The sequence below is a fragment of the Rhinolophus ferrumequinum genome, chromosome 15 (assembly GCF_004115265.2).
Source record: "Rhinolophus ferrumequinum isolate MPI-CBG mRhiFer1 chromosome 15, mRhiFer1_v1.p, whole genome shotgun sequence".
NCBI classification, from domain to species: Eukaryota; Metazoa; Chordata; class Mammalia; order Chiroptera; family Rhinolophidae; genus Rhinolophus; species Rhinolophus ferrumequinum.
Window position 1 is genome coordinate 46,049,473 of NC_046298.1, and position 12,321 is coordinate 46,061,793.

Sequence of the window (12,321 nt, forward strand, 5' to 3'; positions counted from 1 at the left end):
TTTCCCCAATTCTCCTCGCACTAGGACAGGAAAGTCTACTGCTATAGAAAGTGTGGCTTGTCTCCTGGAGAGTCCAGTTAAAAATGACCCAACTCCACAGGAAACACGTCAGAGGCATTTTAGAGCCTGAGCATTTTGTAGATTTTAACCAATGCTTGTTTTCTTATTCTTCATTTTGTAATTCCAATCACAATGATAAGGATTATGATTTAAGACACATTGCTACTGTATTTTGGGCTCTTAATGATGAAAATTCAGTTACAACTAATGATCTTGTAAAAAAGAATCTGGTAGCATAATTGTAAGTAGGTGTGGAAGCATAAGGATATATTCTTGTTACCTCCTCAAAAACCATAACAGACTCCATGTCACTACTGTAGAAAAGTTAACCAAGTATAATAAAATCAATTATATATATATTTTTTTGTTCCTAAAGTTACATAAGATTTCAAGAAAAAACTTCTGATGTCCTAAACTAGCAGCAACTTTCGTGCATGTTATGGGATTCAAATTAGTAGAGCATATGCCCACATTTTGCAAGTGATATGGTTCCGTTTTGTTTAGTAAGTCGTATCTTCATTTGTACAAAGAAAGCTGTCTGGCTGCCCCGGGCGTGCTTCTACATCCCTTAGGAGACGACCATGGTCTGGGAGACCCAGGAGGGTCTCCCGCAAGGAGTCTGGACTCCCTGGTTCCCTTCCTCCTCGGCAGGTTCCTAACCATACTCCCATCCCAGCTGTTTTCTGAGCCAGACTAAAGGAGTCAGTAGTTAGTGGGTGACAATGCCTAGCACTCCCTGTCCCAACCCAGGCTTATCAGGCCCTTTTTTTCAATGAAAAGGGAGAGGTCAAGGCAGAGGGGGCCTTTGACTGACCAAAGTCACACACTGTAGACTCTCCAAGGCCCACACTATCCCGAAAACACTTCATAGACAAGAGGGAAAGGGTGAAAATCAAACCATCCAGAAGCCCCTCTTTCCAAATAAAATCTCACGTTAGAAAACTAAGTTCTTCTTTAAGAATGAAACCCATTTTTTTCCATCAGGAAACTATCTTTCTGGCTGGATCTGTTAGGCTTAGAAACACATGCCCCAGATCAGATTGTACTTTTGCTCTAAGGCAATCCCTAAATTTCCTGACCTCCGGAAGGTCATAAATGTCTTGGGATACAGAGCCTGTTTTACCTAATAAAACAGGTACTCCCTACAGGTGTGTATTTCTCTTCCACTCATCTAAGGTGCAGCTTGGCTGATGTTGGGACATTCTGTGTTCAGAAAAACCAAAGCATTACAGGTTAGCGAAGATTTTTTTTTTTTAAATTAACTGGAATGTTTTCAGGGACAAATTGTTTGAGTTACACTGAACAAAACATCCAGGTAAAAATTAATGATCTCTATTAGAGTTGGTGTGTATTATTCTCTAAGGTAACTAAAACCTATTTGAGTCATGTCATGAAATATTTATTCCACTAACAGTCAATCCTCATGTCACCTTATAAGATGTATGTTTTCTACCTCTGAGTAACAACAAAAACCTAATGAAAAATTTCAAGTGTCAATTTAAATGAGGTGGTGATACAAAGTTTTTCAAAATGGTTTTGGGGTGCCGGAAGCAAAAGTGTTTTAAGATGACTATAGTATATATCTAAACACACACACACACACACACACACACACACACCACACACACCCCTTACGTCTTAGCTAGCTTCAAGATTTATGAAAAATTCTTTCAAGAATTTTCTAAATCATAAACAGAGACTAATGGGAAAATTCGTTTATTGGATCAGAAGTACTTTTAAGTACTTCCCATTAGGCCTCTCAGTTAAGGTCCCTTGTCCTGCCCAGGGAGTGGGGCAGGGTGACTTGGCTATTTGCTGAGACTTGTGTTCTAGAGCAGGGTTCTCCAATTTAATGCAAGTTATAGATGTAATTTTAATTTTCTTTTAGCCACATTTTTTAAATTAATTTATTTTTTAATTTATTGGGGTGACGATTGTTAGTAAATAGCCACATTTGTAAAGTAAAAAAAGGTACAATTAATTTTAATGTTACACTTAACCCAACATATCAAAAATATTACCACTTTGACAAGTAATCAAGATAAAATTTATTAGTGAGATAGTTTACATTTTTTTCACATGAAGTCTTCTAACCTGGCATGATTTTGCATTCACAGCTCAGTTCAGACTAGCCAGTTCAAATGTTCACCACCCACGTGTGACCAGGGGGCACCATATTGAACAGCTACGCCTAGGACATCTGTGCAGATTTCATGTGTGTCTGGCAAAAACCTGTATTCTCACACCACTGGATAAGGGGTTCCATTCCTGTCCATTAGTTCAAGCTTGTTGGTGGTCTTGTTCAAATTTCCCATAGCTTTATAGTTTTTTGTCTACTTAATTAATTACTGAGAGGTATATTAAAATGCCACAGTGCTTCTGGAACGTGTCGATTTCTTGTCATCCTCTTCACTTCAGTTTTATTTCTTTTGAGACTATGCTGTTAGGTGTATCCAGGTTTGGAATTGTTTTCTCATCCTGGTTATTCCTTTCTCATTTGTTTCAATTAGCAATAATCGTGCCTCGAATAAACCTCATTGGCTACGATACTGCCACTGTGCTAAGCTTCCTTTCTCATTTGTGATGACCCTCTTTATTAGATAGTGCTTTTTGACTCAAAATCTACTTTGGTGACTAATGTAGCTAAACTTAGGTTTCTCTGGGTTATTTTCCTGGTATACTTTTTCCCACCTTTTTACTTTCCCACTTTCTTAGTCAGTACATGTGGGTCTCATGTAAATAACACGTAACAACCTTTTTCTTCTTAACTCTCCTGGTGATAAATTTTTTTAGTTCCTATTCTTTCCACAGCAAGTCTTATTAAAAATTTCTTCTTAACAACTTCCTCAATCATAACCAATAAGCTTTTTAGGGCTCCAAAAAGGAGTCTGACACTAAACACTTACCTGGTGCTGGCCCATTTCGTCTTTAAAGCTACCCTTTGATAAGGACACTGAGTCACAGAGAAATCATTTGTCCAAAGTCACTCCGGTGTAAGAGCCTGAATTTGTGTGTGTGACTTTTTTCCACTACCAGGTGGAGAGTGTCTCGGGGGACAAGGGTGGTAGAGGTCAGGGAAGGCTTCCCCAAAGAGGTGGGTTTCTGGGTAGGTCCTAAAGAAGGCATTCAACCCCCATGCCAAGTGGGGGAAGGGCATTCTGGGCAGAGAGATGGAGACACCAGAAAGCTTGGTGAGCTCAAGTAACGAAGGTAATGGTAACTAGTATCTACAGAGCACGCACTATGAGTGAGTGCTGTTCTAAGCACTCAACGAGTATCATCTGTTCTCAAACTCAGCACTACTAACATTTCGAGCAGGTTAGTTCTTAGCTGTGGGGGGCTGTCCTATGTGTTAGAGATTAGTAACATTCCTGGCCTTTACCTACTGGATGCCAGACCCTCCAACCCAGTTGTGACAACCAAAAATGTCTCTGTCCAAAGTCCCCTGGGGGTCAAAATCATCCCAAGTTGAGAACCACTGTTCCATCCCTACAATGGCTATATTATTATCACCTCCACCTTACAGGGGAGGAAATGTAACATGTCCACAGTTACACCACTAGAAAGGTAGTCCCAGGATCTGAACCAGGCCACCTCTATCCTTAGCCAACACATCCCACAGCAAGCCTTCTGCCTGAGCTTTGTGGTCACTGGGGTGCAGATGACAGTGGGCGACAAGGAGAGGTTAAGCTAGGAGCAGCTCAGAATGGGCCTTGAATACCTTGTCTGCTCTATACCTGGCCTTGTGCCCAGCGGTGCTAGGGACCCAGATTCGAATCTGCCCAAGCCCCTCACTCGAGATGCTCCCAACCCAAAAAGACAGTGAAACAGACACAGCCAGCCAAAGCCCAAGGTGACAGGGCCTCTGACAAAATAAGGGACCAGGAGTACGGGAGCCTTCAAGTGGCTTGTTAATCCAGTGCAGGGGAGAAGGGGCCCTGTGGGCTTCCTGAAGTACATGCAAGTGGCTACCTGGGTGAGAAACAGAAATGAGTGTAGTAGCGGAGGAAGGGTGAAGGCGAGAGAGTCTTCAGGAAGAAGAGACAACATGTGCGAACACCTAGCAGAAAAAGTTATTTCACCGGCAAACGTGGGGATGTTAGGTTCAGTGGTGAGAGATGAGGCTTGTCAGCGGCCAGGTCCCAAACACCAGACTGAGGGATTCAACCATTACTCTGTAATTGATGAGACTGTACAGTCAGTCAACCGCCCTCACCAGAAGTAAGACGCCAACTCAGTCTTTCCCCCTAGAATATTAAGTTAATGTCTTGCAACAAATGTAACATAAAATGTTTGCAAAGCATCCATGAGAAACCTCTGCCCCAACTGTGCCAACTGGTTGAGGAACATGGTTACTTATGACAAGAGGAAGTGGTCCAGTTCTCAGTGATTCTACTGATTCTAACCCAAATAACTGACGTAAGGAACCAGAACATTGCCCCTTGCATACACACACTTTTGACAGCACTGAAGTGCCAAGTACTTTACATACATTAACTCATTTACTTCTCCCAATAGTTGCTATTACCACGGAACAGATGACACGGAAGCACAGAAAGGTTAAGCCACTTACTCAAGGTCACACAACTAACCAAGTGGCACTTAGCCACGTGGGCAGGCCAGCTCTCATATCGTCTCTTCTTCACTGAGACCCAGTTTGAGGTTAACTTTCTTTTTACTAACCTCTCATGCAAAAGTATGAGTGGTGTTGAGACCTGCTTAAATGTCTAAAGACACTTTCAAAGCAGGAGACTAAAACCAACAGAAACACCTGAATTTGTATACTAGTTTTGGGGGTGAAAACCAAGGTACAGCACAATACCACTTAGGCCAGGGTCCCCCAGCCATGGCACTATTATTTGGGGTTGGGTAACTCTTTGTTATGGGAGGTCACCCTGTGCAGTTTAGTGGCATCTCTGGCCTCTACCTATCACATACGAGTCACACCCTTCCACTTGCCCTCTAAGTTGTTGCAACCAAAAATGTCCCTTGACACTGCCAAATGTCCTCTGGAGGGACAAAATCACCAACTGAGAACTGACCTAGACTCTGTTTAGATTGCCTGAGGTTTTGAAATCCCCAAATCACTACCTGCTTTAAAAGAAAATTTGGGCCTGGCTCAGAAGAGGAAGCCATCACTGATTATGAGAATTAAATGGGATGAAAATTCATTGTTTGGTCAATAAACACTTTCCACAGTAACTCATCTATCTTCACAAACACTCTGCCAGGCAGGTACTATTAGCATTCTCCACTTGACAGAAAAGGACCTTGAGATGCTTCTTGGGAAGTGCTGAGCAGTGTCTGGCACACGCTGATGGCTCAAGTGCTGCTGCCCACCCCCCCCCACAATGACCTGATTAGCAGCACGTGTAACCTCCGGGCTCCTGCATCCCCTGACATGTGGTACCTCTACATCAAGCTTTACCACCCCTATCTCCCTGACCAGGCCTGATACACCTGTGTCTCACCGAACGTGCCTGGCAAAAAAGGGAGTCTCAGTAACTGATTAACGAATGAACCTGATGGTTCAACCCTTGCCAGATTCAGATACTGAAATGCCTCCCGCCGCCCATTACCTTCACTCAGAATCCTATCAAGGACCTCACAGGGGTACAGACAAGAGGAACTCAGAATAGAGGAAGGCGGCTGAGGGCTTGGACTTGGAGAGGTGCTCTGTTTTTCGGTTTTGGGGGGTTGTGCCCGGGGGAACCCTCAGCCTCACAGGTCTCACCTCCCGTCCATCCCAAGCTCCGCCTTCAATTCCACCAGGCAGGAAGCGTGGGCATTTGTCACCGACCCACGCCTGAGCATAACTGCTCACCGAATCCACGCCCGGAGCCCACATGACGCATCGAGATCCGCAAACCGCCACTATCCGCTCCGCGCACGCACCACGCCCGCAGCCAACACCGCCACGGCCCTCGGCCTGAGCGCGCCCCCGTTCCCAAGCCTGCGGGGGCGCGCGCAAAGGCCCACCCTGTCTCCCTGCGGAATTTATCCGGCGCACGCGCTACCTCTCCCTTTCGTACCCCACTCCTTTCTCCCCACCCCAAAAACGGTCTAATAGCACCACAAAATCTAGAAAACATCCAGTCCATCTTTGGAACACAATGCAACGCACAGCGAAGCAGCACACACAGAAACCAGACACCGCGCTAGTTGCCGCGCAGGCGCAGACGGGCAACAGGCCGGCCTGGCCTGGAGCATTCTGGGAGCCGTGGGTGGAGCGCGTGACGCCTCCACGAGGATCGCAGGGAGTTGTAGGCCTGTCTTGTCCGAAAGCTGTGAGCTCGCTCTTCGGGGGAACCGCTACACCTGCGAATCGGAGGCGAATGACTCGAAGCGGGTAGACTTCTGGGAGTCGTAGTCTTTTTCCCCGCTTCCGCGTTCCTCGCGGCTTGGCCCTTCCAGCACGGGTTCTGCTTTGGTGAGTGCCTTCTCCCCCCGCGGGCTGATGTCGTGGCCTTTGTCGCGGTGCCGTCTAGTACTTGATGGCTTCCGTATTTTTCTCCCACGCCTTCCAGTAGGCGTCCCAGGAGACATGGCACTCCTCTCCGGGATCCCCCCACGCATGTCTCCCGGCGGCCCGCGCCCGTCAGGACTGCCCTAAGCAGCCAGGGTCCCTGCTGACCGGCTTTGGACTCTGCGGCGCAGTCTGACTCCTCGGTCTCACCCGCAAAGCTGGGTGCAGTGCGAGCCCACCCTCCTCTGTCCTGGTTACAACCTAGAGCGGTCAGGGCTGGCCTGGAGGGATACTGAAGGCGGCCTTGGGAGCTCAGAGGCGGCGCCGGCAGGGTTCAGGAAAGATTTCCAGAACAAAGGACCTCATGCCCAAATGAATTTCATGCCCAAATGAAATTCCAGATTCTCTGCCCTTGATAAACGTGCGCCTCTCACAGTATCTCCCCATTCTTCCCTATCCTCCACGTCCTCCCCACTAAATGGTCCCACGTTCTTCCAACTGTTCAAGCCCAAATCTCGGAGTTGTCCCTTGTCCCCTGTTCCTCTCATCCACTGCCCTCCCCCAACTGAGTCTTGTGTGGTGAGTCCCTTCTGCTCTATTTCCAGAAGAGATCCAGAATCCGACCACTTCTCTCTACTTACACTGCCTCCACTCTGCTCCGAGCCACCATTATTGCTCACCTGGATCATTGCAGGAGCCTCCTCACAGGTCTGCCCTCGCCACTTTCCATCCTCCTCGCGCACGTGGCAGCCTGAGGGATCCTGTTAAGATATAAATTAGACCCTATCACTCCACAGCCTAAAATCATCCAGTGGTTCCTATCTCATCCAGAATAAAGCCCAGGCTCCTCACCCTGCCAACCTCCATATCCCAACCTTCTCCCATCTTCAGCCACAACACACATTCCAACCAACTGAACACAGACAGGCCCCGCCCTTTAGGTCCTTTGCATTTGCTATTAACTCTGTCTGGAACATTCTTCCTACCCTGATCTACTGCTTGACTCCTTGTCCTGCTGGCCTCCTCTCAGAGGATGATTCCCTCATATTACTCCTCATGTTTGTGAAGTGTCTTGGTTACTTCTTACTTTCCCATGGGTTGGTTCCTCCACTAGGACTTAGTGCCTGCAGCCTTTTCTGTTTTGTTCACTGCTGTGTCCCCAGTGCCTGGGATCCCCTGGGTTGGTATTTGTTGAATGAATGAATAAATGAATGAATGAGTGAATGAATGGAGCTTAACTTGAGACTTGAAGGTGCCAGGCCTGCACAGTGCTGGGGAAAGAGTGTCCCAGGCAATGGGTTTACTCTGGGCGCTATGCAGGCAGCCTCCCCGGAGGCAACGCCCCGCAGCCGGAATCCACTGTAACCCGCCTTTCCTCCCTACCCGTCTAGGAGTAGCTGACCCTTCCCACCCCTCCTGGACCCCGCGATGCCCGCGCCGCAGTGCGCCTCCTGCCACAAGGCGCGCGCCGCCCTCCGCCGTCCACGCTCCGGCCAAGCGCTGTGCGGCACCTGCTTCTGCGCTGCTTTTGAAGCCGAGGTGCTGCACACGGTGGTCGCGGGCCGCCTGCTGCCCCCCGGCGCCGTGGTGGCCGTGGGTGCCTCGGGAGGCAAGGACTCAACAGTACTGGCCCACGTGCTGCGCGAGCTGGCACCGCGCCTGGGCATCTCGCTGCAGCTGGTGGCCGTGGACGAGGGCATCGGCGGCTACCGGGATGCGGCGCTAGCTGCCGTGCGGCGCCAGGCGGCCCGCTGGGAGCTGCCGCTCACCGTCGTGGCCTACGAGGACCTCTTTGGGGGCTGGACGATGGACGCAGTGGCCCGCAGCACAGCGGGCTCCGGCCGTAGCCGCTCCTGCTGCACCTTCTGCGGGGTGCTGCGGCGTCGGGCGCTGGAGGAAGGGGCGCGCCTCGTGGGAGCCACGCATGTCGTGACAGGTGAGCACAGGCGCAGCACCCCGGGGCGCTGTGGGAGAGAGGACCGTGCTCATACACGGGTGAGGGCGGTTATTGAAAGGGGAATGAGGCGCATGCCCAAAAAGGGAAAAGGAGACCGTGGGTGTGAGCTGGTGGAGGACCTCAATAAGGAGATCTGCATGCCCACCGAAGGTTCAGGGGCGTGGTGTGTGCGTGTCCCTGAGATGGGCGGGGCGGGCTTTCCAGTCACTGCCATCATCTAGATACACACACATTGGAAAATACAGGTTGAGGGGTTCTCTCTAGGGGCTAGGGCTGTGATTCTCCTCATTAAAAAAAAAAAAAAAAAGACATTCTTTGTATCTCCTTTCACAAAAGGACGGGGTGGCAGCACTATCTCCTGTCAGACGACATCTGTAGTCTGAAACGCAACTGTCTTTTCATTCCTTTTCCCTGTTGGCTTCTCTGATAACTCGCTTATTCTCTCCCAGTCATTACTTCAATAAATAATTATTGACCACTTACTATGTACCAGATACAAGCTATGTAACCTAGAACAAATCTCCTAACCGCGGTTTCCTCTTTTGTAAAATGGGGAGGGATATCCATAGTATCTGGGGCCTAGCTTGTCCAGAATTGGGTGAGTTGTGTGTGAAGCACTTAGACTAGAGACTGAAAAGCAGGGAGCATCATGTAAACATCTGCTGTTGTGATACACAAGACAGTCTGCTCCTGCCGGATTCTCACACACATACTTATAACCTGACAAGTACTAGTACTCAGGAAAAGTACACAGACTCTGCGAGTTTGCAACAGGAGGAACTGGTGGAGGGAGAAAGGTGGGGATTAAGAAGCGTTTCCTGAGTGAGCCAAGACCTGAAGGCCGGTGGTAACCAGGTGAGGAGGAGGAGGGGTGGGGCGAGGTGCTCTGAGCAGAGGCTACAGCTTATGCGGAGCCCTGAGGAGAGGAAGTAGGGCCAATTTGAGAAGCCCTGAAAAGACCAGTTTTACTGTATAGACTCAAATATAAGATGATAAAACGCAGGGTAAGATTTCGCTTAAATTTGACAGTGACTGTTATGTAGTCTCCTTCTCCTTGGTCTTTCCATGATCTGCATTTCCAGAGGCCCTTGTGTCAACAGCTCTCCTGAGGATCTGCGTGAAATGCATTTTGACTTCTGGGCAGTCAAGTACCCTTTAACTGAGACAGAAATGATATTGTAGCATAAAGGACGTTCGCTCCCTCCGGGAAAGGGCATCTAGCACAGGGCCCGTTTTGCAGTAAGCCGGTGGCAAATGAGGGCCCCCCAAGTTGCTCCACTGGAGCCTGTGTGTCCCCCCCCCCGTTTCTCGTGTCCACCTTGCACCTCCACTCGGCTGCCCCACGCTCCCGGGGGGTCTCCGTGGCCTGCACCTCTTGCCGCTACCTGCCCCGTCTCTCTGGGTCCAGGCTGCCCCACGGTGCCCCCTCCTGACCTGCTCCCCATCTCTGCCCCAGGCCACAACGCGGACGACATGGCGGAGACCGTGCTCATGAACTTCCTGCGGGGCGACGCCGGCCGGCTGGCCCGGGGCGGGGGCCTGGGCTCGCCGGGCGAGGGGGGCGCCCTGCCGCGCTGCCGCCCGCTGCAGCTGGCGTCGCAGAAGGAGGTGGTGCTGTACGCGCACTTCCGCCGCCTGGACTACTTCTCGGAGGAGTGCGTCTATGCGCCCGAGGCCTTCCGCGGCCACGCGCGCCACCTGCTCAAGCTGCTGGAGGCGGCGCGGCCGTCGGCGGTGCTGGACCTCGTGCATTCGGCCGAGCGCCTGGCGCTGGCCCCGGCCGCGCGGCCCCCGCCCCCCGGCGCCTGCTCCCGCTGCGGGGCGCTGGCCAGCCGCGCGCTCTGCCAGGCCTGTGCCCTCCTGGACGGCCTGGACCGCGGCCGGCCCCGCCTCGCCATCGGCAAGGGACGCAGGGGGCGGGACGAGGGGGGGACCCCGCGGGAGCCGGGGCGGGTCCGAACGCCGGTCCCTGAGGCGGTCCCCACTTTCTAGGACCCCCAGTGCTCCTCTGGGATCCCACCAGGGAGCACGGGGCGCCTGTAAATGACTGTGAATAAACCTGAGTTACCTTTGCTTCCCTGTGAGGTTGGGAGGGGGATGGAACCGGTTACCTGAGACCCTGCGGAAGCTGCAGCCTGGGTTCTGGGTCTCGGGAGGGAACTCAGTTTTCCCCTCCTGAGCAAGAGGGAATTAGGGGGCTGCTTTCCCGTACCTCTGCCAGGTTCTGGGCGTGCTCAAACAGCCCTGACCCTTTTTGAGCACCTACTACCGCATGTGTCTGGTGTGCCATGTGTGCCTGTAGTGGGATAAGCAAAGCCACATGACTCGATGGCGCACGTCATTCCCGGTAATCGTGACGCTTCCTGAGCACTGCGCACACTGCGGGCGCTGCACCATCTCGTTTCGTCCACACCAGGACCTCACCGACTGCAGCCTGAGGCCCAGGTAATGGCCTGAAGGCCCTGGCTGGAGAGGGCGGAATGAGCCTTGATACCGGATCTGCCTGGGGCTCTTAAAGACAGTGAATTTGCGGCCCGCCCCCCCACACACACACACACCTGAATCTCCCTCTGGTGTCTCTGTGTGAAGGGTGAGAGCTGCTGGGTGGGCTCCCCAGACCTCCGATTCTGGAGGCAGAGCTGGGTGAGCCTGGGCCCGTGACTTAACCCCTCTGGTCTTCAGTTTCCTCCTCTGAAAATGGAATCAAAGCTCCCCATCAAGGCACTATTGTGAGGATTTGGTCAAGTGCTCAGTAAATGGTGCCCACTTGGTTGTCCACATTAAGCTTTGGCTCCTGGGGCCTCTGGATGTCAGGGGTACTGCCCTGCCCGCCCAGGCAGGTGTGAGGCCCAGAAGCTTCCTGCGCGGCTCCTGGGGTGACATGGTGTTTTCAGTCCCACCTCCAAGCTTTGCTGGGCTGGTCCCTTGTCAGTAATGCCCTCCCTTTCCCATGTTCCTGCCCCTCCAGGGTCCTCCGAGAAGCTTCCCTGATTCTCAACTCCCAACCCACCCAGCCTAGGACATAGGACTCTCCCAGCCCCTGGGTCCTGCCCTCATGTGTGGCCATCCACACTCTTTGGGTTTTGTTTTACCTAATTGGACTGAGCTTTGAGGGCAGAGACCAGGCCTCCCTTCCCACCAGATAATACAGCATCATTCTTCATCTAACATTTATTGAGCCCCTAATGTATGCAGGGGCGTTTCTAGACATTGGTGGGGGGAAAAGACAAAACCTTTCACTCATGGAGCTTACAATCTTGTGGGAGAGGGACAACAAAGAAAGAAATATGTACTAAGTGGTCTGATGATGAGTGCGATGAATAGGAAATAAAGCAACATGAGGGGAAGGTGGTGAGGGTTACTATTTTAGTTTGGGAGGTCAGGGCTTCTTTGAGAAGGTGGTTTGGGCAGAGACCAAAAGCAAGGGAGGTTTCTAGCCATGATGGAATATCGTGTCAGAACAACACTTCCACTGAGACCAAATGGAAAAAAAAAAATACAACAGACACACAGATGTAAAATAGAATCTATCCCTATGCAAAGCAAAATAAGTCAGAAAAGGTCAAGAACCATATGACTTCACTGGTATGTGGGATATAAAATGAAGCAACAAAGGAACAAGACAAAGGAACAAAAACTCAGACACAGACAATAGCTTAGTGGTTACCAGAGGGTAAGAAGGGAGGGAGATTGTAGAAGAGGTTAAAGGGGGTCAAATATATGGTGATGGAAGGAGAACTAACTGTGTGGTGAGCACACAGTGTGATATACAGATAATGTATTACAGAATTGTACACTTGAAACGTCTGTAAGTTTACTAACCATTGTCACCCCAATA

At 50.6% G+C, this 12,321-nt stretch overlaps 1 protein-coding gene and 1 non-coding gene across 5 annotated transcripts; one reads left to right on the forward strand and one right to left on the reverse strand.

The window, feature by feature from the left end:
* Window positions 1-2,484: 2,484 nt before the first annotated feature.
* On the reverse strand, window positions 2,485-2,627 carry LOC117035650 (U4 spliceosomal RNA). The gene has a single exon (XR_004425223.1). It is a non-coding gene; the product is annotated as a U4 spliceosomal RNA (small nuclear RNA).
* A 3,644-nt stretch (window positions 2,628-6,271) lies between these two features.
* On the forward strand, window positions 6,272-10,554 carry LOC117034451 (cytoplasmic tRNA 2-thiolation protein 1). 4 transcript variants are annotated; one of them, XM_033127351.1, is made up of 5 exons: window positions 6,273-6,490; window positions 6,588-6,947; window positions 7,132-7,234; window positions 7,918-8,462; window positions 9,940-10,554. In XM_033127351.1, exons 4-5 carry the CDS (start codon window positions 7,955-7,957, stop codon window positions 10,473-10,475), a joined length of 1,044 nt encoding a protein of 347 aa, XP_032983242.1. In that variant the 5' UTR covers window positions 6,273-6,490; window positions 6,588-6,947; window positions 7,132-7,234; window positions 7,918-7,954; the 3' UTR covers window positions 10,476-10,554. The 4 variants fall into 4 exon arrangements, with proteins under 4 accessions (XP_032983246.1, XP_032983242.1, XP_032983243.1 ...); XM_033127352.1 differs by having other exon boundaries at window positions 6,591-6,947; XM_033127354.1 differs by lacking the exon at window positions 6,588-6,947.
* Window positions 10,555-12,321: the final 1,767 nt, after the last annotated feature.